The sequence below is a fragment of the Lepisosteus platostomus genome, chromosome 9, assembly GCF_059453375.1.
Source record: "Lepisosteus platostomus isolate fLepPlt1 chromosome 9, fLepPlt1.hap1, whole genome shotgun sequence".
NCBI lineage: Eukaryota > Metazoa > Chordata > Actinopteri > Semionotiformes > Lepisosteidae > Lepisosteus > Lepisosteus platostomus.
In genome coordinates, this window is record NC_142619.1 from 15,760,201 (window position 1) to 15,784,292 (window position 24,092).

General features: G+C 35.2%; 1 protein-coding gene across 1 annotated transcript in view; it reads right to left on the bottom strand.

Moving 5' to 3' along the window:
* Positions 1-23,760, bottom strand: part of LOC148654553 (UPF0606 protein KIAA1549-like) — a 141,941-nt gene extending 118,181 nt beyond the window's left edge. Inside the window, exon 1 of the mRNA XM_088646926.1 lies at positions 22,325-23,760. Coding sequence (XP_088503052.1) covers positions 22,325-22,460 — 136 coding nt within the window. The 5' untranslated portion in view covers positions 22,461-23,760. The remainder of the gene's footprint in view (positions 1-22,324) is intronic.
* Between the last annotated feature and the right edge of the window lie 332 nt (positions 23,761-24,092).

Genomic DNA, 24,092 nt, shown 5'->3' on the forward strand with positions numbered 1-24,092 from the left:
AAAATTGACTGCTCAATCAGCAATGCAGGAAGGAAAGCAACGTCCAGCCTCTACCCATCAATGCATGAAATATGGCTGATACGATACGACAATCCATGACTTGTTTCTTTAACCACTTCAGGTGTCAAAAGCCCTATGATAACCAATTCTTCTCCATAGGAACAAGTAAAGGTTTATTCCATGCAGAAAAGAGAAGAAAAGAAACACAGCATTTCGGCTGTGGAGCCTTCTTCAGGTGTTAATCTGAAGATAACTGGAGAGTTTGCATTGGCACATGAAGAGGCATCAAGTGCTTTTCCGGAACAATAAAAAATAAATGAAAAAAAGAGTTACTGTCCTGAACAAGTCTTTAATGCTGACGAGACTGCACTGTTCTGGAATGCCAACTTGCATTCCCATCTCAAAATAAGAACAACAAGCACCTGGAATCAAAGCAGCTAAAGACCACATTACAGTTTTGTTGTGTAGGAATGCAGCTGGGCATATGATTAGGCCTGGGCATATAATTTCGGCCAGCAAACCCTGGCTTTGTGGGAAAAAACAAAAATCTCTTTGTTTCTTGAGTGGTTCAATAAGTGTTTTATGCTGGAAGTGGAATAAAATTTACAAGAAAAAGGACTTCTAGTGATTATAGATAAGGCTCCTGGGCGCCCAGAAAATGTCCAGTTCGCCCATCCAGATGTCAAAATCATCTTCCTTCCACCAAACACCACTTCAGTCCTTCAGCGTATCGACCAAGATGTGATCTGTTGCTTTAAAACATCAGGACCTGCAGTAGATGTGATTCAATGCTAGAAGGCTTTCAGCATTGCAGTTTGCATCACTTGTGGGAGTGAAGCCAGAAGTGAATAAATGGTGGCGAGCTCTTTGTAGTGAGTGTGTAAATGACTTTAAGGCTTCCCTACCATTGAGGTCGAAGTGAAAAACACTGTCAAGATCATGTGGCAGTTGGGCAGTGAGGGATTCAATAACACGATAAAAGATGAGGAATAATTGATCAAAGGGCACAGAGAAGAGCTGACAAGAGAAGAATTAGAGGAAATAATATAAATCTCCAGTGAAGAAGAAGCAGTAGAGGTGAAAAATGAAGAGGAAGAGCAAGTAAGTTGGAATCTTCACAAATTTTCTAAGGTTTTCCAACTAACCCAAAAACCGCACAGATGTAATCTCTGATCATGATCCATCAATGGAACATAACCTGGCTTATCCACAAGGCCATATTAAGAGATTTTCCTGGAACTGAAAAGAAAGGTGGGTCAGTTGCCGATTACTGTGTTCTTCTAACAAATTCCCTCTGAACCTCTCATTCGCCCACGATACCCACCACTCAGTCTGCCTCACCAATGCCTCATATCACTTCATCTCCAGTTCCTTTTTCAGATGATGTAGAAGAGATGATGTACTCAGTACTGTGGCTAACTAGCTGAGGAAATAAGGATCTTTTGGATCATAATTATTTAGTCTATCTAAAGCATCACTATTTACAGTTTATTGACTGTATAGTATATTGACATTTACTGACAGCTGCCAATCCTGCTTAAAAAGCATTTGATGTTTTTTTAAACCACTTTCAAAAATATTATGAAAAATTTAGAGATTTGTGTTGTAAAGCAGTTTTCACAAAGATTTTGTCAATGTTTTATTTTTATTCATGACAGAAAGGGTGTGTTCAGTTACTGTATGTGCCAGACTGCAAGTGATGATTATGCAGAATAAGTAGAAGGCAGGAAAGGAAAAGCACACCGCATTGTTGTGTTTTACAAATGAAAATTTTATTACCTGCCAAGCTACATGACAGGTAAATACAGCAATACAGCTGCAAGAATTAATGTGAATTTGAAATGAAACTGGGGAACACACAGAGCAAAAACATGTTTCTTAACCTTTATATTTTCCATTTTTACAAAAACAGTATTATATCTTTTTCTGCCTTTGAACTGTATTATGATTTTTTACTGTATTAATTACAGAAATTAATTAATTACAGAAAGGCTTTAATTGGTAGTAACATAAACATTAATATAAACAACATAAAATATAATTGTATAATAGCATGAATACAACATTATTTCTGCCAGGCATGCACATGCTGCAGTGAAATTTGCATACCTTTGAGGTCGAAAAATAATGCAGTTTTTAAATGGGCTTACACTGAGAAAAATGTTGAGCATTGATTGTCCTAGTAATATGTATTGGTCAAATCAGTAAAACTGGAAAAAAGAAATACATACAGTATCAATATTTCTGATATATGAATGCACTGCTTCAGTGAAGAACACTTACAGTATATTCACCAGTTTGAAAAAAGGGAACTGTTTTGAAAACACACATATTTAAATGTGACTACGGTATGTATATATACTTAAGAACAATATACAATTCACAAAATAATTTGTAAGCTACAGTATATTGATGAAGAGAGAAGAAAGAAACACAATGTTTCGGCTGTGGAGCCTTCTTCTTGTGTGAGAGAGAGACGAAAATCCATTTTCCTTCTATTACACCCGAAGAAGGCCACACAGCCGAAATGTTGTGTTTCTTTTCTTCTCTTTTCAGCATGGAATAAACCTTTTCTTATTCCTTTGCAGCCTACACATGCTTACGCAGCTACCTACTGTACTTGAACTATATTGGTGCAGATAATGTTCTCACCTATGGGCAATGTTCCCTCAAAGCTGTGCACATGTGTGTGCGCTCACAGGTCATGAAATCAGCGCACATAGGAAACTGAACTGCGCACAACAAATCCAATTCCAAAAGAAATATGATAATAATAAAACATACACAGTCGTCAATTGAAAAATGCTAAATTGACCACATGAGACTGGCTACGAGAGGCCCAACTTGGCTGTGTGCATTATTATTGCTACTCGATAACCTATATCTGTGCTCTCGTAGTCTCATACCTCACTACTTAGTCTCTATGACTGGGCTCGTTGAATCCCTGTCCCGGTCTTTTAGATCTCTATGCTTCTATGTGAATGATTACATGAACAAAAAATAATTTCAGGTTTATAATTTTACATACACTCAATTTAGTGCACACAGGTTTCTATACGTTGTAGTTAGTATATAACAGGACCAACACACACATACAATCATACACTAGACTTAATTATCATTCATAGAGCTGATATTCATCATGTACTAATCCATAACATCAATAACTCTTTTTGTGACCACTCTTAAATTACTTTTGAGATTTGACTGCCCTTGATAGCTGCCAAGGAGAAGACTATTACAACTCGACACATCAACGGGGGTACTTCATTAAATTTCATGAACACGATGAACAACGCTAGCTACATCTCCAGTAATAATGTTCACAAAATCACACATAACTATAATACAGTGGTCAGACAGGTCCTCGGTGAAACTGCCCTGTTAAAGACTAAGGTAGTCAAAACCACTAGACACTCTCCATGGTATAATGATCACACACATTCCCTTAAACAGGAGTTCCGCAAACTAGAGCGAAGGTCTACTGGTTTGCTAGTATTCAATATGAGAAAGCCCTATATAAAACTTTTTCAGCTTACTACTCTGAACTTATAGAAAGCAATAAAAATAACCCTCGCTACCTATTTAAGAGAATAGCAAATCTAACAAATAAGACTGATTCTATAGCACCATCTAACTTTAGTAGTGACGATTTCATTAACTTCTTTAATGATAAAATTAACACCATCAGACTTCAAACACAATCAAATAAGCTGCAAAGATGTCTGGTACAGAAACAATATGAGCACCTCTTTAGTGTTTTTCAATTAGTTAATGAACAAGATCTCAAGAAATTAACAAAGTCAACCACCTGTCCGCTAGATGCCAAAGCTTGAAGTTGGCTTATGTGGAACCGTACTTAAGTGGTTTACTTCATATTTAACTAATCGTTTTCATCATGTTCAAATATCTAATAATTGAACTGCTTTGTCAATGTCACCAGTTCAATTTGGGGTACCACAGGGATCAGTGCTGGGACTAATATTGTTCTCTTTCTACATGCTGCCGCTAGGTAGGATAATACGAAAACATAATATTAACTTTCATTCATATGCTGATGACACTCAAATATACATTTCGTTTACACCAAACGACAACTCTTATTATCACTATTATGTATTATCACTTTAGTTCATTGCATTAATGAAGTAAAGACTTGGATGTGTGAAAACGTTTTGTTACTCAACTCTGATAAAAATGAGGTTCTGTTGTTTTGGAGGCAACAATACTGATAGGACTACTATAACTTCAGCACTTAACTCAGGGGATTTTAAAATTTGCCTCAGAAACTCAGCACGTAACCGTCATATTAGACACAAGGCTCTCATTAAACTCTCATGTTAAAACAGTATCTAAAACATGCTTCCTACAGTTAAGAAATATTGCAAAACTAAGGCAGTTTCTCTCTACTCAAGACAGAGAAATTAATACATGCTCTTGTATACAGCAGGTTAGACTACTGCAATGCCCTACTATCAGGGAGCACCCACCACTGTTTCAACACCTTACAGCGAATTCAGAATGCAGCAGCTAGAATTGTTACTAGGAGAAGAACGTACAACCATATAACCCCCACACTTTGCTCTCTTCATTGGCTTCTTGTCAGGTACAGAGCGGACTTCAAAATCTTTCTACTTAGTTACAGTACAAGGCTCTCAGAGGTCAGGCACCTGTCTAATGAAATGTTTACCATCGCCTGCTTAGATCACAGAATGCAGGTTTTCTTCATATTCCAGGAATTAATAAAATAACACTTGGTAGTAAAGCCTTTAGGTGCAGGGCCCCTGGCTTATGGAACAGTCTCCCACCCCATATTCAGGATGCTGAGTCAATCTCAGTATTCAAATCCAGACTGAAGACCTAATACTCCAGCCTAGCCTACTCACACCTTACATTATAGCCTGCTGCAACCATGGCTTCTGGTGCTGCTGTACATGCCATTGTGTGTCTCTATGTTGGCCCACCAGGTAGATACATCTGTTCTGACCAAACTATCTTATTCGCCTCCCCACATGTCTGGATGGTGCCTGGGCCGGGTACCATCTGAGTTGGATGCTGCATCACTGCCATGGATCGAAGAGGGACATCGTGGATATAGCTATCATTTAGGAGGAATTTACTGGTCTAAAGACATCTGCATCGAGTACTAACACACAGAAGACATGATGGACGGATGGATTAATACCATCATCGTTTCCTTTTTTATTATATAATGTTAGCATGCCCAAAGGGGTTAGACAACCAATTGACCTTGGACCCCTAGAGGTTTTTTTCTCCTTACTAAGGAGTTTTTGGTTCCTCTCCTCCATTGTCTTCTGGTCTTCTGTTCTGTATTGACAAAATGTATCGTCAATTGCATTGTTAAGCGCCTTGGGGCAACCTTGTTGTGAAAGGCGCTATATACAACTAAACTGAATTGAATTGAATGTTTTGGTCACTGGGGAAAAAAATTGCATAAATTGAAATTTTTGCACACACAGGCCATTAAGAATAAGAGGGAACATTGCCTATGGGTCTCTACAATATTATATAACTATAACTATTATACCCTTGAGCAAAGTACTTTACACTAGTTGCTTCAGATAAATATATAAATGTATACATAAATGTGTTATCTGCAACTGAGAAAAGCTGCTCAATAGTGGGAGCTACTTTCCTATTAATGTTTTTGTATTTTTATCTACTGCACATAGAAACGTTCTCATAATATATAATCTACCAATTTAATAGGGGTATACTGTGTTTTCACTACATAACACTTCTGCAGGCTAACAACAGTGATGAGCTTTTTCTTATGCATCACCATTTTTTCACAAGAAAAAAATAAACTTGGAATGTTCATAGGGCTAGTCTATACTAGAAGCAACATCATTAATCACCATGTTTATCTCATGTCACTTCTACAGTAAGCCATTACAACTAATATATAATGAAATAGGAAGTGCCATTGGGGGATAAAACTCTGCATGAATCACAAAAATGTAACTATTACTCTGTGCCTCATGATAAACTTTGAAGTAAAAAAAACAATGAACTGTGGCCCCAGAAAGTACAGGTACCCCAGATGCTTACTTGTACTCATTGAATACACAGGCTGTACAGTACAATGTGCATAAAAGGGCAGGGCACATTGCAAGAAAACAAGGTAACAAGAGGTTCCTTGTATCATTCATGGGAGGTGGGATGAAAATCATTGGATAAATCATTTTCAGTACACAACACTTCAAATGTGGAGACATTTTAAAACATATTTGGGAGCAAAAAAGCACTTTTTATTACATTTTTACTTCTATAGAAGGATATACAGTACTGTAAACCATTAAAACTTTTTGCACTATAAGCACTACACAAGTTCACTTTTAATTTGGAACCAAGCCATTCGGACTAATTACTCATCCTCTTGTGACTGTTTTGTCACATTATCCTGGAAGCAGAATGTGGAATATCCATTACAAAATCAGAAAATGGTGAAATTGTGTAACTTTGGGCAGCTCTATAACATTATAAGTGGTCTGTTCATACAATGAGTTCAGTAGTTTTAGTTGCCATGGTCTTCCCGTATTAGTGGATTGGGAGGAAAGAAGAAATAGTACACAAGCTTGGGGATGCATTAAATGTTGTTCTTTTATTCTTGCACACATACTGTACTTATATGTTTTTCTCTGCAAAGAAAAACAAACAATGTCCACTGAGTCTTAAATATTCAAGGAATTTTTCATGTTTAGTCCCATCATCAGTATGTTCTGGCTTGAGATTATTTTAAAGTCAAAGCATTCAACTAAACCATTATGATTTTTGTCTCCTTCTGACATCAACATTTCCAATCACATTAAATAAAACCTAACAAACACCTTCAGTAATGTAAATCAGTCATGAATGGATCCATGCAAGGCCGTTAGTACAACCTTACTTCTTTAAATAGTCACATGATTCAGTTTTATGGGATACTTACCACAACAGGAAATTAGATGTCTTTAAGCTGCATCAGTCTCATTGTTAAGCTTCAATATGAGTCACGCAGACACATTACATTTTCTATTTTGGTAATGGGCATGCTGAAGATTACCACACTTCATTCACTTTTCAGCAAATAAAAACAAGACACTGAAGCTTTAGCACAAATCTATCTTTCACGAACGGTATGTCACGCCCAGTACACCTAGAGGGCGCTCTACTTTCCTCCTGTTCCTAGTTCCCAGTGATTATTCTTGTCTTTCTGGTGTGTCTTGTTGTGTAGCCTATTTATTTCCTGCTTCTGCTCTGCTACTTGCTCAGCATTGACGTTCGGATGTCCTGAAACCCTCCTAGCACCAGGTTGCCCCATGTACGCTACCTGAGGGCATAGGTTTCTATATGGCATTTAATGAACAGCTGAGCCCGGGCTAACCCCCGTCTCGCAGCCATGCATAGGGTCTTTTGCTCTCCTGTCATTCCATGGTTCGTCCTTTCCGACATCCTTGATATGGTATAAACATACAGTATAACACTCTCCAAGTACTAAAGAGATTAAAAATCTGTGAGACATGGGTTGCCTTCTTAATAGATTTTGAATGATCCAGCAGTCTTTCATTGATTTCACATACTGTATACTGTATTACAAAACATACAGTTGCCAGTACTAATTCCCAGTCTTTAAGACATTGCAGTAACCCTTACTGTTCAAAACATTAAAAGGTCTTAGACCTGAAGACTACAAAGCCCTTCAATGAATTACAGCACGAACCCACTTTGTGCTTTGCAGCTTAGGTTCAGGAAACTGGTTGTTGAGCCACTTTATTGCACAGGACGGGTGACATGTTTCAATAGTCTGACCACAAAACGTTACAATGGTTTTCGAATTATGTAAGAATTGACAACCTTGCTCTGGTCTCTAAACCGCAAAGTGGAAAAAAATGAATAATCAAAAAAGATATCATATCTGTATGACAAATTATGAAGAAGTGGATCTTGTACATATGTGTCAAAATGTTAAAATTATATGTAAATGTATGTAAGTATTACTGTATATGTAAATATGATAAGTATGTCATACTTAGCTCATACATTATATGAAAATGAAAATAATGAAATAATCTATCAAATAAACAGATTTAATTTTTTGTTCTTACCTGGGAATGCAGAAACCCTACGATGGATCATTGGGTTTCTATATTCTATTACGTTGTATCCTGAATATCCTACTCAGATTAGAAAACAATATTCACTTAACAACCAAGTCATCATATCACCAATACATTTAGCATGTATCTGTGTATGTTACAGTAAGAATGTTTAATAGAGATTAAATCAAATCAATACATATTTTAATTAAATATGTGAAATCCCTTGGTAGATATCTAGGGATTTAGTCAAATCATTAGTTTAATATTATTACTGTGAATGAGGTATGTATTTTTTATACTGTACTGTAAACTTAACCTGTAAGTGTAAGGATTTACAAAGTTATTACCCGGAAAATGACTTTTCAGTAGCAGGTACACTGCCATTTATTCAACAGACATGATAAATATGAATTCATTATGATGATTAACATTTGTCATCATCACAGTTGATCAACAGGGGCTCTACTTTGAAAGTTAGACTAGCAGTTTAAATGATTATATTTATTTGGCTTATTGGCAGTGTGCCATTAAGTAGGTGTTTTGAAACACATAATTAGTATATGATGAAAATCAATTCAGATACAATGCATATCAAATGTCTAAACATCAAGGTAAGCCAATGTTTTGATTTCAATATAATTCTTACTTGGCCTTCAGAAAAAAAATGAAAAACACCTACAGTACATCCAACTGAGAAAAGCAGCACACATACTGAAACACAAGTCCATAAAGAAATCGAGAAACATTTAAACTTGAATGGAATGGTGGAGAAATTAAAGATAATAGAAAAGGAAGTCATAATTAGGACCGTGAAGAATCAAAAAGAAGAAAACAAATGATCAGGTGTTAAAAATCAAGTGTTTATATTTAAATGCTAGGAGTATCAGAATTAAATAAGATGAGAAAGAAGCTATCACATGGACAGGCTTTAATGATTTGACTGAAATCACAGAAATCTGGAACACTGAAAATGATGGAGAGGAAGGTAACATTAGTGGATACAGAATACATTCTGTTCCAGAGGCAGTAAAGATAAATGGAGGGGGCGGTGTAACACTACAGTATATAGTATATCAAAAAGAGTATTCATGTTCAGGACCTTAAGCTACAGAAATCAAGAGTCCCCGAATCTAAACAGGTGATTCTAATTTAAAAATAAGATTTATTTTCCAAAGGTATAGTGTTAGGAGTATGCTGTAGGTTACTAAATGTAGATGTTAAATATAATTCAATACTGTATAATTACATTAAATAATTAAATGCAAGATAATTAGTTTTTATGGGAGATGTCAACTTTCCCTACATAAACTGGGAAAAACCTAACAATCTAAGCAACAGAAACTGCATAGGTAGACGTGAAAAATGACAGATTTTTTTACACAGTTCGGCAGACTAAATGTTTTCCTCAATCCTATTTTTTCAAACAATGAAAAAATAGGATTGAAAAGAGTGAGAGAACCATCAGGAAACTGTAATGATAATGTGGTGTACTTTGAAGTATTTTGAAACTACTGTACTGAACTCAGTTTGATTCCAGAAGTCTACAAATCCAGGAAAGCAAAATTTGAGATACAGCTAAAGAGACGTAGAATGGGACAGTATACAGTAGATATGATACCAGGAAATAGTATCCCGACTGGTTAAACAAATCAATTTGAAAAACTCTTAGGGAAAAGAAAGACATTTATACAATGATTAAAAAATAACAGAACCAAGTTAAATAATAATAGTACAATGTATTGTACAAACAAGTTAAGAAAGATATTTGGCCAAGAGAGAAATAAATATTAATATTTCAATGGAGGCTAAAACAAAGTAATAAAAAGTTCTTTCAGAACTACAACAGCAAAGGGAACATTAAGGATGAACTAATGTATCCAAGACGACAATGGCAAACCTCTAGGTGATGAAAGGAAAATGACAAATGTACTGAACAAGTATTTTACTCAAGTATCCACTGAGGAAGATTTAAACAGGCAGCAGGGGGAAGTTCATCATTAAATAGTATCAGCATAGAAGACAAAAATGAGCTTCAGATATTGAAAGTCCCAAGTTAAATAAACCCTACCAAGTGCACTCAAAGAAACAATAAATGTTGTCTAGAGGCTGTTGACACAACTGTTCCAATAGTCACATAACAAGGGTGAGAAAAGTGACTCAAGTGATTACAGACCAATATGTCTAAATTACATTATTTTAAGGTTACAGAAACAATTATTAGTACTAAACTAGAAGATCTGCTATTTGGAAATAACATCCTAGAGAATAGCCAACATGGATTTAGGAAAGGTAGGTCTTGTCTAGCCAGCCTGTTAAAATCTTTGAACTACAGGTACTGTAGCAGCAATAGTAATGGGCACACAGAGAGCATATCACACAGTATATTAGATTTTCAGAAGGCTTTTGATATAGAACACTAATCCTCTTCCCACGGAAGACCAGTCTTCGAATTACAAGCAGAAGGCTTTCAGGGAACTGTGTGTAACTGGATTGAGATCTAATTAATAAATAGCAATTAATGACTACAGATAAGGGGTAAATGTTAAATGTTCAAACTGGGGTGATGTATTAGCGGTGCACCACAGGGATCTGTACTAGGACCACTGCTCTTACTGGTATAATTAGGAGTAGCATTTGAATATGATACCAAATTAGAATTCAGAACACTGCAGCCTGAAGAAGCAGATAAAATAAAAAAAGATTTAGCTAGAATACAAGACTGGGCCAACACCTGGCAGATGAAGCATGAGGGACAAGTACTGCAGAGTACTCCATGCAAGTAGTAAAAAGAGGACTTATTAAAAATACTTGTGTGTTTATATTGACACATCATTCATATCTTACAGTGTGGCAATGCAATTGAAAAGGCAAACAAATGCTAAAACATATAGTTAAAAGCACAGAGTTTAAATCAAGGGATGTAATGTTGAAATTGTATTACCCACAAGTATCTCATTCAGAACTGTGTATACAATATTGGTCAGCACATTATAGAAAAGATATTGCTGCTCTGGAATGTGTCCAGAGAGGAATACCAAATACATTATGGGTCTTAAGGGAATGTTCCCTGCTGACAAGCTGAAGGGACTGAACCTTTCAGTCTTGAACAGAGAAGACTACATAAGCACTGACAAAGCCAACCCAGTGTATTTTTTCAGAATGAACAGTGAAACACCAACCATTGGGACGAGTGGAAACTACATGAAAATCCATTTAAAACTGAGAACAGGAGGTGCTTCTTTACCTAAAGGGTCGTGGGATTATGGAACAAGCTAGCCATGTTGTTCAAGCCCATACCCTGGTTTCTTTCAAGAAACAGCTGGATGATGTACTTTGATCAATTAACTACTAAATATCAAAGGGGACAGACCAAATATGTCAAATGGCCTCCTCTCCTTTGTAGCTTTTCTTATGTTCTTAACATAAGAAAAAAATATTACAGAAAATATGCAAAGACATTCATACAATATTCAGCACATTAATATTTAGAATGTGAGCTGCCTGCTTTATACAGAGCCTTATATCTCGTTTTCATTCTCCTATACAATGATTTGACTATAGACCCCATACATTTTGTAATGTTTTTCACAGTTCATCAAACTTTCTCATCATCCATGGTATCCCAAACATTCACAGTGATTTTCAAGACTTATCAAGGTCACAGTATTTTTCGTCTAATCAGCCTCTTTATTATACAGATATGTTTTTTTATTGCTTGGCTGTTATGCTGGGGGTTACTGTAATTTTGAATGATGAATCCCTGCCCAACTAAATGCACTCCTGAGGAAATGACATAGTGGATAAGATTTTGCAATTCCCTGACACTCCTAGTTCAAACACATTATTTATCCATTCTTATGCTATAATGTTTTAGGTGGACAGCAATAGTTCTCTCCAGTCCTCTTTCAAACAAAGTCCTATTGATTACTACCAGAAAACTCTAAACCTGTACTCATCTACAGATTTGATAATCCCACAGTTTCATTTCATTTTCCCATTTCAACAGTTTTTGTGTTCTGCTCCTTCTTCTCAGAAAGACATTCTGAGTGTCTACATATCCAATGAGGCCATTTTATGCATCTTACTGTTTGTACTGTGTTTGTACTGTTTGTAGAATTACTCTTGTACTTTCAGGAAGGTCTTCCAGGAGATCTCTCATACATGTTGCCTACTAGAGAGAATTTAACTTGTCACTTAAAATTAATGAGTCATTTAAATGAAGTTAGACAGAAATCTATCAATAGGAGTGGCATTCTTTAATCAATACTTTGATTTCTATACACATCATGTATAATTTTGTTTAGACCAAGGGAACACAATGCCAGTTTTTGAGGAACAGTTGCTTGGAAATGTGTTTCAGGAGACTAGAAGAGATTGAATCCTAGCAGTGGCGGTGAGAGTTGCCCTCGTTATACTAATATATTACTGTTAAGTTTAAATGTGCATTTAAAGAAAACAGATTACAGTATATTCATATTCACTGGTACATGTTTTTGATTTACTTTTATAAAGGATTCTGCATTATCGCATTTAATTATTTTGCAATAATAAAAGTTTTGAAACTACTGTCCCAAAGTCTCTCCTGGTGTACCATTCAGTTGCTGGAAACACAGCTTAAAACAAACCACCAAGTGGTGTCATGCACCACAAGCCCTAGAGATCTTTTTTAGGAAATATGTTTTAAACATCTGCAACCTGAATATGACAAAAAAGCACCTATAAGAACTCCAATGCTAAAGAGTAATTTCACTAATGACCGTAATGACTCTAGTAAAGGCAAGTGAAGGAGAAGAGGTCCCTAATATACCGTAGAAGCACCAATTCCTTTCAAGTTTCATGTTAGTGAATGACGTAGTATGATTACTGCTGATTATTCTGTTGCACAAACTTGGATAGAGATGGTCATTTTCAGAATACAAAATGTATGAAAAATTATTTACAATATCAATCAGCTGATACATTGGTAATACTATTTAAAGATTTTTGGAAATGTGAGATTTTTTATATTTTTGTGAAAAGCTATATACCAATAGATGTCCTTACAGGCAGTTTAATGTCTTTGAGACCAGGGGTGAAAGAAAATAGAGGAAGAGCATACAAATAATGGGTGACCATGGAAATATCTAGACTGTGTGTCCATAAGAACCTTCCCCAAGAAAGTGTATTAAGGTAGAGAAGCTACAAGACAGATATACAGCATAGGGCTTTACTTTATGTTTCCAATACAAAATAACTAAAAGACAAAACACACTTTTCAGGTACAAACTTTTTATGTTTTTTTCCAAACCAGCACTCACCTTAATTCTGATTTTACTCCCACACTAAATCACATGATATCATCATTAAATTATTTTTATTAACTGACAAAACAATTAATATTACACAGAGCACTTCATTGTATTTTTAATCAAATATCAAAATAATATTTTAAATATCATGAATGAAATTATCCTGAGGAGAAGCGCTTAATCCCCTTTGCAAAGATAAGAACTGTTCTACCTTCTCAGAATCTGTATGAGGAGCTGGTGTGACATTGCAAGCTCCCTCACCTACACAACTCTAAGATGATAGCAGAGAGCTGGAAAACCACAGCAGAGCAAGAATTACTTTATAGGAAGTTACTTTTTCACAGCCCTTTCACATCAACATATATCTAAACCAATACCATAAGCTTCAGTGAATAAACAACAACGAAAAAAACAGATTATTTCACACACTGAAAGCAGTGTATACAGTAATAAACATGGATAGTGTATCAAATGGGAAGCTGTGTCAGCTGCGTAGGCTGCAAAGGAACAAGTAACAGGTTTATTCCATGCTGAAAAGAGAAGAAAGGAAACAAAATGTTTCGGCTGTGGAGCCTTGTTCAGGCTTCCGAAGAAGAAGGCTGAAGAAGAAGACACCCGAAGAAGGTTCCACAGCCAAAACATTGTGTTTCCTTTCTTCTCTTTCCAGCATGGAATAAACCTATTACTTGTTCCATGGATATTGTATGTACGCTAATGGGCCCCGCTCTGTTGGTAGAGCATGAGACTCATAATCTCAGGGTAGTGGGTTCGTGTCCCACGTTGGGCATAAGGCTAACAACTCTGTCCTGTAAAAAAACTAATGTTACAGAAACAGCATCAGGATGTTGCTGCCCCTACATGCCAGAAGGCTTAATGGGCAAAAATCCATCCACCTATGTACATTAATATCAAATGTGTGCTAATAGTTTTTATGGAACAAGTAATAGGTTTATTTCATGCTGAAAAGTGAAGAAAGAAAACACAACCTTTCTCACACATGAAAAAGGCTCCACGGCCCAAACGTTGTGTTTTCTTTCTTCTCTTTTCAGCATGGATTAAACCTATTACTTCTTCCTCTGCAGCCTACGCATGCTGACGCAGCTACTCACCTGAACTAATAGTTTTTAGGATTTAATACAAAAAACCTGCTTCTGATGAGCATTTTTAAACATCCATTCTATTTTGTGGATTTTATACCACATGAGATCAATTATTTAAATAAGTTGTGAATGACATAATCCTACAGTTTACTGAACAAATCCTGAGTTATAGAAATATTTTTTACCATAGATTCCTTTCATTATAACAGAATGAATATATTTTCCTCACAATATATAACAGATGACTGCTTGTTTGACACTAACTTGAAGCTGATAAATATTTGTTGAATGCAGCACAATTTTTCCAAAGGCTGCAGAACTGATGACTGAAGGCAATTACCCAGGTTTCAATACTCATGAAAAACCATTAAAAAAGTTTCAATAAAGGTATTTAATGGCTTATGGAGAAATATTCTTCACAAATATTTACTTTTAAATCAACAATAAATTAATATTGGTGTAGCACTGTCAAAACAGATGTGGCAATGCCACATAGTTATAGCTGAATGGATACTGAAGTTCTTGAGGAGCTAGGGTGGATAAAACAAATAATTCACCAGGGCCTGCTGGTATTTTCTCAAACTTTTGTACTTAACGAAATAAGAAAGATTATTCATAGGTCCCTAGCTGGGATATTTCAACACTCAAAATGGGAGCAATACCCACAGATTGTAGAATTGCAAATGTAACAACAATCCACAAAAGTAGAACAGACCCAAAGCTGGAAGACAGTCATACTTCTGTAACAGTTATGGAAATGTTAGTCTGAGCTAAAGTAGATGAATACATAGAAAATCAGGACATTTTAAGACATAGCTAATGAGGGTTTACAACTTATTATATTTTTTCAAACAAGCAACAAAAGCATTAGTTAACTAAAATATACAGTATGATATATTTACAGTAGATGTAAAGAAAAGGTCTGATAAAGTCCCTCATAAAATAGTTCACAAATTAAAAGCCATAATATACACTACCTTTTGAAAACAGTCTTCCTATAATAGGAATAGACATGACAAATATAAAACATGGTACTCCCCATGAAATTGTTTTATAAAGTGTAAAATGGAATTGCTCGCCTCTGTAAGCAATTGAACAAGTAAGCAGCATTCACCTTGAAAGGGACTTTGACATTATTGCTTTGACAGTATTTCAAGAAACTTTTATACACATCTACACAGCTTTTATATTTCTTTTGACCATTTCAGCACTACCAGTTTCAGGCAATGATAGATACCGGCACTTAATACTATGCAAACTGCAAGTAATATAAACCACAATGAAGATGAAAAGATTTCACACAGCAGGTTCAAGCACATACACTTTAAAGAGCCCTTAGCTACAAATATATATATATACAGTACACTGTATATAAATGATTCTATGTGCAATGGTTTAGAGTACAAAACTGATAAATACAATTCACAGTGAGTACTGAAGAAAGTGAACAGAGTATAAAAAATAAATCCCTCCACTACAACACACACCACAAGATACTCATTTTTGAGGAAATCAGGTTATATGCTTGGCTATAGCCAAGGATGCCTTCTACGTAAATAAAAAATAATGATATTCTAAAGGCATTTACTTTTGTATTAGTTACATTTAAAAAACTCCAGATTTCCTGAGAAATAGTGAATTGATTGCACTTTTAGAATAACGACAAAATAATGCAATTTGCTTAAGTCCCTGTCAGAACATATTAGTCTTTTCTATAAAGTAAAAGATTACTTAAAGGATTGGCTTTTTCCATTTTTGAGACAAAATCAATTCTGTATTTCCTCCTGATGTGGTCGGATGTTTACATTTTTTTATAGTGCCTACATTACTTAGAACATAGAGAATGTAAGTATTGTAGTTTCTAATGGAGATCTGGAATTGCCTTCAGAGAAAATTAAAATTATAACAATCCTCTCAAAATTGCTAAAACGTAGCCTTAAATCTTCTAATACACAACCTTTATGACTATTTTTTAAACAGACTCTGTGTTTTACTTGTGTTTCGCTGTACTAGAGCTCTAAGTTGTGTAACAGCTGCTCTGTATGGACAGATGCCAATTTAAATACCAAGGAAAAAAAGGACACTTTCAACATTTAATTAATGACTTCCAGAAAGAATAAGATCATAAGAAGAGTTACAAATGAGAGGAGGCCATTCAGCCCATCTAGTCTGTTTCACAGTTAATTGATCCAAGAGACTCAACCAGCTGTTTCTCAAAAAAGCCAGAGTTTCAGCATTACCAACATGGTGGGGTAGCTTCTTCCATATTCCTGTAACCCATGCTATATACTAACCATCTACATACTGAAGACCTTAGAGCCTAGTAGATCTATAAGCAGATGTCAACAGACATGCCTGTATCTACAACATATCAGTCACATCTGGCTACAGCAAAACAATAACAACAGGGGAAAGCTTTCTTGCTTTGGTAAGAGATGTACAGAATATTACCAATGTATAAACTTTCACTAAGAAAAATAAAAATGATGAAAAATAAAGTTTGATTCTGTTAAGCTTATACATTTGTGTCTAGTGTTTCCATACAGCTTAACAGAGATTCAGTTCCTTTTAAAATCACTGGTGGATCATGCTTTCAAGCTGGTTCCTCAATTCTGATTTAGGATTACACAGGTTTACAATATGCTGTAACCAATAGAGACTGTAATGGCACTTAACTACCAGGTCTTCAAAGTCCTAAAACTTTAGGGAATTTTACAGCCATAACATACAGGCCTAAAAATGCACTGGAAAACTAGAACACTGTATTCAGCCAAACCAAACACATACTGTACCTGGAGTTTCACAGCTTATTCATGATAACGAATATGTATAAATAATTACTTTTACACCTTCTGAAGCCAACTTACTTTTTCTTTAAATTACACATACCACAAAAAGTTTAAAACAGCACTACACTGTATGTTTTAAGTCTTTATTTAGTTTAAAAAATACTATAATTTTTAAACTATTATATAAGTATGGTAATACTCAACTGTCTCCAGTAACTCTATCTTACAAACTGCCCAGCTGTGAAAATGGTATTGCTGTTTGTACAGTGGAAGCAAAAATACAGTAGAAGTCAGAATCAGTAGGATGCCATTAAAGTAGCTTTAATACAACTCACATTACAGTATTTATAGTGTAGAAAACAATCATTTTCCCATATCTTTGTTTTATGTTCAATATTTTCCTTTTCACTAGTTTCTGTAAAATACATTTTTAAATTTTTTTACGCCAATGAATAGACAAGGCCCTGCTTCCAGTTTAATTCGATACATATTTAAATGCCATTTGTGCCTTGTACCTGAATGCCTTTTTATTGTTGTCAGAAGTGTAACAATAGTACTATTAATGAGAAAGTCCCTGCACATCTACTAAATAGCACTTGTGTCTGAATATGCATGTGACTCTGTTGGCTACAATAGGCCTCTACAAAAGACAGGGTATCTTTGTCTCTCAGTGTGCATTCACTACCACATTGACAAGATCGTTTTTCTTGTTAAACAATAACCTCAGTTTTCTGTACTTACTCTGTTCTAGGTAAACGAAATTCTGTTTTCTTTGTTTTAAATACAACTTTGAGTGCTTTTTGTTTTTCTTATATTTTGTGCACAAAGTGTAAGTCTGTACCGCTTTGCAAATTGTAAAACAATTGTATCTGTATTTCACAACAATAGACAAATACCATAAACTACAAATAATCTATGCAGGGTTGAATGTTGATGCCTCCAGTTTTTTGTAACAGCTAGTTAGCATGTATGAGAGAATGTAATGAAATCTAAGAACGTACAATAAGCACTTTAACACCACAAATTCAAACAAATTTGCTGCAAAAATTTTATTCAAACGAAGTGTTCTTTGAGCATCATTAGAGACTGTGAAATGTAAATGGGAAGAAAAAAGGAAAAAAAACGGAAAATTACTCAAATCTTTTTGCAAGATCTGCCAAGGGAAGTAAAAAATCAGGCTCATTAAGAGTGAATGACTACTAAATACAATTACAATACCAAAACATATACTAAAATATGTTTACATTCTGACTATTAAAACTTTAAGTTCAGCAGACATTTAGGCTTAAACATAGACTGTGCTCCATATCATAGAACAAGAATGGGAAGAGGGGTGAATGCCAGCTCTCTATTAAAACCATGCTGGGACCTCATTACTGAGCACGTAAAGGAGGATCTCTGCTCTTTGTGTTAACAAGACATAAAACAACATATTTTACAACTTCCAATCACAATAAACAGTATAATCATACTGTTATGCAGTATCCATGCATCCATTTTCTATCACCTTCATCCAATACAGGGTCATGGGGGAGCCAAAGCCTATCACGGCAAGCATATAGTATAATATATTTTAAGTAGTTCAGGTGGGTAGCTGCGTCAGCATGCACAGGCTGCAAAGGAACAAGTGACAGGTTTATTCCATGCTGAAAAGAGAAGAAAGAAAACACAAGGTTTCGGCCGTGGAGCCTTCTTCAGGTGTGAGGAGGGTTAATATATATTATTAATTATGTATCTCAAGAATGGACATCCCAGTTGAGGGACTGAAGGATTAACAGGTATTCTAGCAACCTATGAAGATACTTACATAATGAAGGCCAGAAGTCTAATGAAAATTAGAGAATGCTCAAGCCATGGGGGACTGGAGTTACCTTTGCCACAATTACACTGTGTATATACAATATAATACACACTAAAAGTACAGAGTGATTCTTGTCAAGGAGTCAAAACTTTAGTAAGGAAAAAGTGCTTCTGCTCTGCGGATTACTAAGAACCTAAAAAGTAACAAGAGAAAGAATCAGAGATTACTAAGCAATTTCAGTAAGAATAAGTGGATACTTTTGCATGCTACTATTAGAGATTGGTTATTTCCTGAACTGGATATGATGTGTATTTTTAACTTATTTAATTTAAAAGAAAATTTTATATTTTAATCTTCGAAAAAAGACTCATCTGGGTCAAAATATATTATTTTAATAGTGTATGACAATGTTAGTTTGTCTGTGATGTAAAGACTCCTGATTTAAAGACCTCAGAAAAAACTCAGAAAACCACATAATTAGTCATCAACTGAGTTTGCCCTTCCACGTTACGATAAACTGGCACGTCTTACAGATCTAGCAAAGACAATGACAGAAGGCAGGCTTACTAACTAAAACTAATTTAAATAAGGACAGAAGTCTTGGGTTACACAGACTGGGATTAATGAGGAAAAGACCAAAGAAAGCTATTATTATGTTTTGAAATTCCTTCTCATCGATTAAAAAAGTTGACCTAGGACTAACTGCATAGTCTTTTAATCTTTCCATTTTAGGACAATATCATTGCATCTGAGTTTCTTCCTAAAGTGTTTTTAAATAACAGTGGTTTGGTGTTTATCTACATACAGTTTCTATCATGACACTTAGCACAATTTTGTATCAACTGCAAGTTCTCATAAGAAGAGTTCTTTATTTCTTACGTTCTTAGTAGCTACGGTAATTGGATCTCTTACAGCCGCTTTTGAAAGAAGTCAGGGTATCATCTTCAACAACATGGCTGGGTAGCTTGTTCCAGATTAACACAACATTTAAGTATTCCTTTTAATCACTAAGAAGCTCTCACATATTTTATAATTGGTATTTATCTCCATATATAAAACATATTCACAAAAAATGTCAAGCCAATCCAGAAATGCCTCCATTTTCTGACATATTTTGAGGAAGGCAAGAAAATATAAATATCACAAAAGGATGTTTTGCTTGATTTTGCAAATATATTATTTTTATATATGTATACGTTATACATACATATTAAAATATGCTTGGCATAATATTGTCCTTTAGTTTCCCCCAAGCATTTTGTTAATCATGAGCATATTCATAGACAAATGTCATTGGATGGCACAATTTTTTCCTATTTTCCAGCCAACATCCATCCCTTTCTTTTAGACAATGGTTATGTTTGAGTATCAATAATTCAATCAAGACAATGTTGAGGCATCTTTAGTCGCACCAAATTGTTATAGAGGACTATGTCCACTATAAGACATTTCCACTTAAGTTATTTGTGCAGGTCAAAGGGCTACATTTCAGGCTATCATAAAAACAAACTAGATACAAAAGCAAATAAATACAAAGGAGCACTTCATAACTAAAGTTTCACCTTATTTTTTTAAAGTCATATTAAACAGTAAGGAAACAATTCTACAAAAACAAAAAACTTGGGTAGATAGGCATCCAAAAACAGTTAAGCAGTTGTCTTTTTTATTCTGAGTTATAGCATATACAGTATATATAGTTTTTTATACATTTATCTGTATCCGTATGAATAAACACTTAGAAGTAATATATATATTTGTTTGTTTTTATTAAATATACTGGAGTTGTATTTTTAAAATTTCCAAGTTTTTTTACATTCTGAAATGATGCATTTACAATGCTTTTTACAGAAGTTAAATGTGTATGTGGTATTTTATCAAGAAATATGTATAAATTATAAATCCATAGTTTTAGTAAGTAACTTCTTGAATTTGAAAAAAACTTTAATAAAGTGTGTTGCTGATTAAAATATTATACATGTGGAATATGACTGCTTGTCTTCAGAAACACTAAGGGATTTAATCAGTTCTTTCCATTTCTGCTATTTGTTTAACAGTGAATTAAAAACCTACTCATCCTAATTTGAAAGAATCTAATGGTAAAATGATTAAAGCTTGTGTATACCAGATTACAATCAAAGGAAACAGAATACAAAAAAACTGATATATTTTTAAATTCAAATCAGACCAAGGCTTCATTTCTAATTTACGAAATTAGACTATTTTGCATGTTTGTTTGCTTTTTGTTTTGACATTATCATATAGTTTTATACCTTTATTTGTGTACAGATGTATTAAAATACCAAAAGTGCAGTAAATAACAGAGAAAACAAAAAAATCAGATACAACTTCTCACCTTACAATTGCTGATGCATGTTATCATTCAAAAATGTATGAACTGCCCTAGAATAGCAGGCCAAAGTAACCTAAAATGTATAAATGTATAATGTATTTCAAGCCTAAATCAAGCATTTGCAATTATTTATGAGATTAAGTTATACTTTTTCTTATTCATCAAAACCATTTACCTACTATCACACCAAACATTGAATTACAATTTTGAAGATAAGCAATAAAAATATAACTCCTGTACACACTTAGATGGAGTAAATGCTCCGTCCTACTGTACACTGAAGAACAGATGCACCATTCTGTACATGTATATAACCCACATTTAGCACTGTACTAGGTAATCCATCGGATACATTTCTAATGGAATTAAGGCAAGACTACAGTACAAGGCTACAGGAGGCCTTGTAGAAGGTGTAACTGTCATATTTTACAGTATGGCATGCAGTTATAACCAGAACTTGCCCTTTGACAGGTAGAGTGAGAACGTGTTAACACGGAATGATAGTCGTTTCATATGTACATTTGTACCCACTTCCGAGAACATGGCATACAGGGAGAGAAAAACTCGCACGCTGCCGGTCAAAAAATAGAGTTAACACGACCAATAGTGAGACATGTAGTGAAGACAAACTAGAGGTCTAACTTTAATGTGTGCATAAAATATAAAGATCTACATACTATATCTACAGTATGTAATGATATTGTAACTGTTTGCAAAATTACAAAATTCATGTTGTTCCTACCGTTTGCACTTATTAACACGTTTTCCCCGAAGTTTTTCCTTAATGCCTTCCATATAAGTCACCGCCCTACACCGGTACGGTTTAGAAACTAAGCATACTGAAGATACGGTAAATGAAAACAGATCCCGGGCAGTCTCAGGACAGACACTTACCTTCTACAGGTGAGCTTGTAGTTGCCATGGAAACCAGCACCACTGATCCAAGGATGAGGGCGCAGTAGATTCGAGGACACCACGACGTTCTGGAGGAGACCTTCGAGCCAGTGGTCAGATACATTAACCCTTCCATTGCATTACAATTCAAGTCATTTTCCCCGCTTTGTCAATAAATTCCTTTCAATAACGCTAGATCCCAGAAGAAGCTCGACGAATGACAAAAAATGTTTTAACAATTTCCTTAATCTGTCCTTTCCATGTTCTGCGTAAATGTATACGTATTTTAAAACTGTAAATACAATTATACACGTTTTTCGTCCTTCTGTGCTTTGCTTTAACCCAGTATTTTTGGTTCTTTTATTGCCTGCATGTGCTCAAAGGTAGGACCATGTATGCTCATGTATGTTTTCATGTTCAGAAAACTACCGTTTAAGAACGCAAGATGACTAAATGTTAAAATTACTATTTTTGTAATGAAACATTACATTTCCAAAATACAAAATAACCCTATTTTTCCTATTTAATATCCCACCATTTTCATTGATGACACGAGCGTAATCCGAGAAGACGTATTTTGTTTTGGTACGGAACGTGAAGCATTACACCAAAAAGTCAATCGAATCCGATTCCTTTGTTCTCCTTGGGCAATAAAATAGGGAGCATGCACATTCCTTGTCTGGTGCCGCGGCTGTATTCCCCGTTATTGAGTGGAATATATTGTCATTAGCATATTTCCGATAGGCCAGTGTGACAGACGTATTCAAACTGTGTCTCAGAGATAAAACCGAACCATACCCACCAGTCTGATGTTGTGAAATAATTTGAATACAGATCGAAAAATAAAAAAAGAATCGAAAATACTGATATTCAGTGAATTGCTGTTAATTGCAAGACCAGACGTCTGATTTAGATCACTATTCTTCCATTCCACAAGGTAACACGCTTCTCCAAGCTTTGCAAAATGTATAAGGATTTTGAAATTCTTCCGTCTTCCTTCTTGAAAAAGAACCCAGACTTTCCCACGGCGAATGAATGTCTCAATTGTAGAGTGCGTTTCATATTTTACCACAGCACAAGCGACTGGTTAATCCGTAAAGCAAACTTTAATGCAATTTTTTCTCAAAGCTAGACACTGAAGGGTCAACCAACAATACTGATCTCCAATGCAATAGTCCATCAGTGTATGTCCCAAGCACGTCTTCTAGTCAAGCTTTCCTAACGGTACACAATCTTTGTGTTAACCTAATGTCCATTCTTAGCATATTTACGGCCACTGGTGTTATTTGCATATTTAATAAATGTTTTTCCCTGTTCTGCCGACAAACATGATGATATCTTTCTGAGGATTTGCGTTTTCCCTTTACGCTTTTTCAGAGCATCCCTTGGCAGTTCTGTAGCCGCTAGTCAATTCAGACTTTGCAAGCTTCAGAACCTTTAGGGCTGGTTCGCTTGCCACATCCCTCCCTCGTTTCTGATTAGAAATTTATGACATCAGAGGCTATATTTGTAGTGTTCATTGGCTAAAGACACTGTCATTCAGTTTGCTTTTAATCGGGTTAGGCTGTCTTCCGCACTGACTGCACCGGCGTCTGTGGTTACACTGCAACGTCAGCTGCCTCTTAAAAGAAACACACTACATTGTTTTAAAGAGGTCTGGAATTTCTTTTCTCAGTGAGCCATGTTTCCAGTAACAAAAATGTAAATACACAGACCAGTACTTAATTATTATTGTCCTCATTTCTGTTATTGTATTTGATAGGCATTT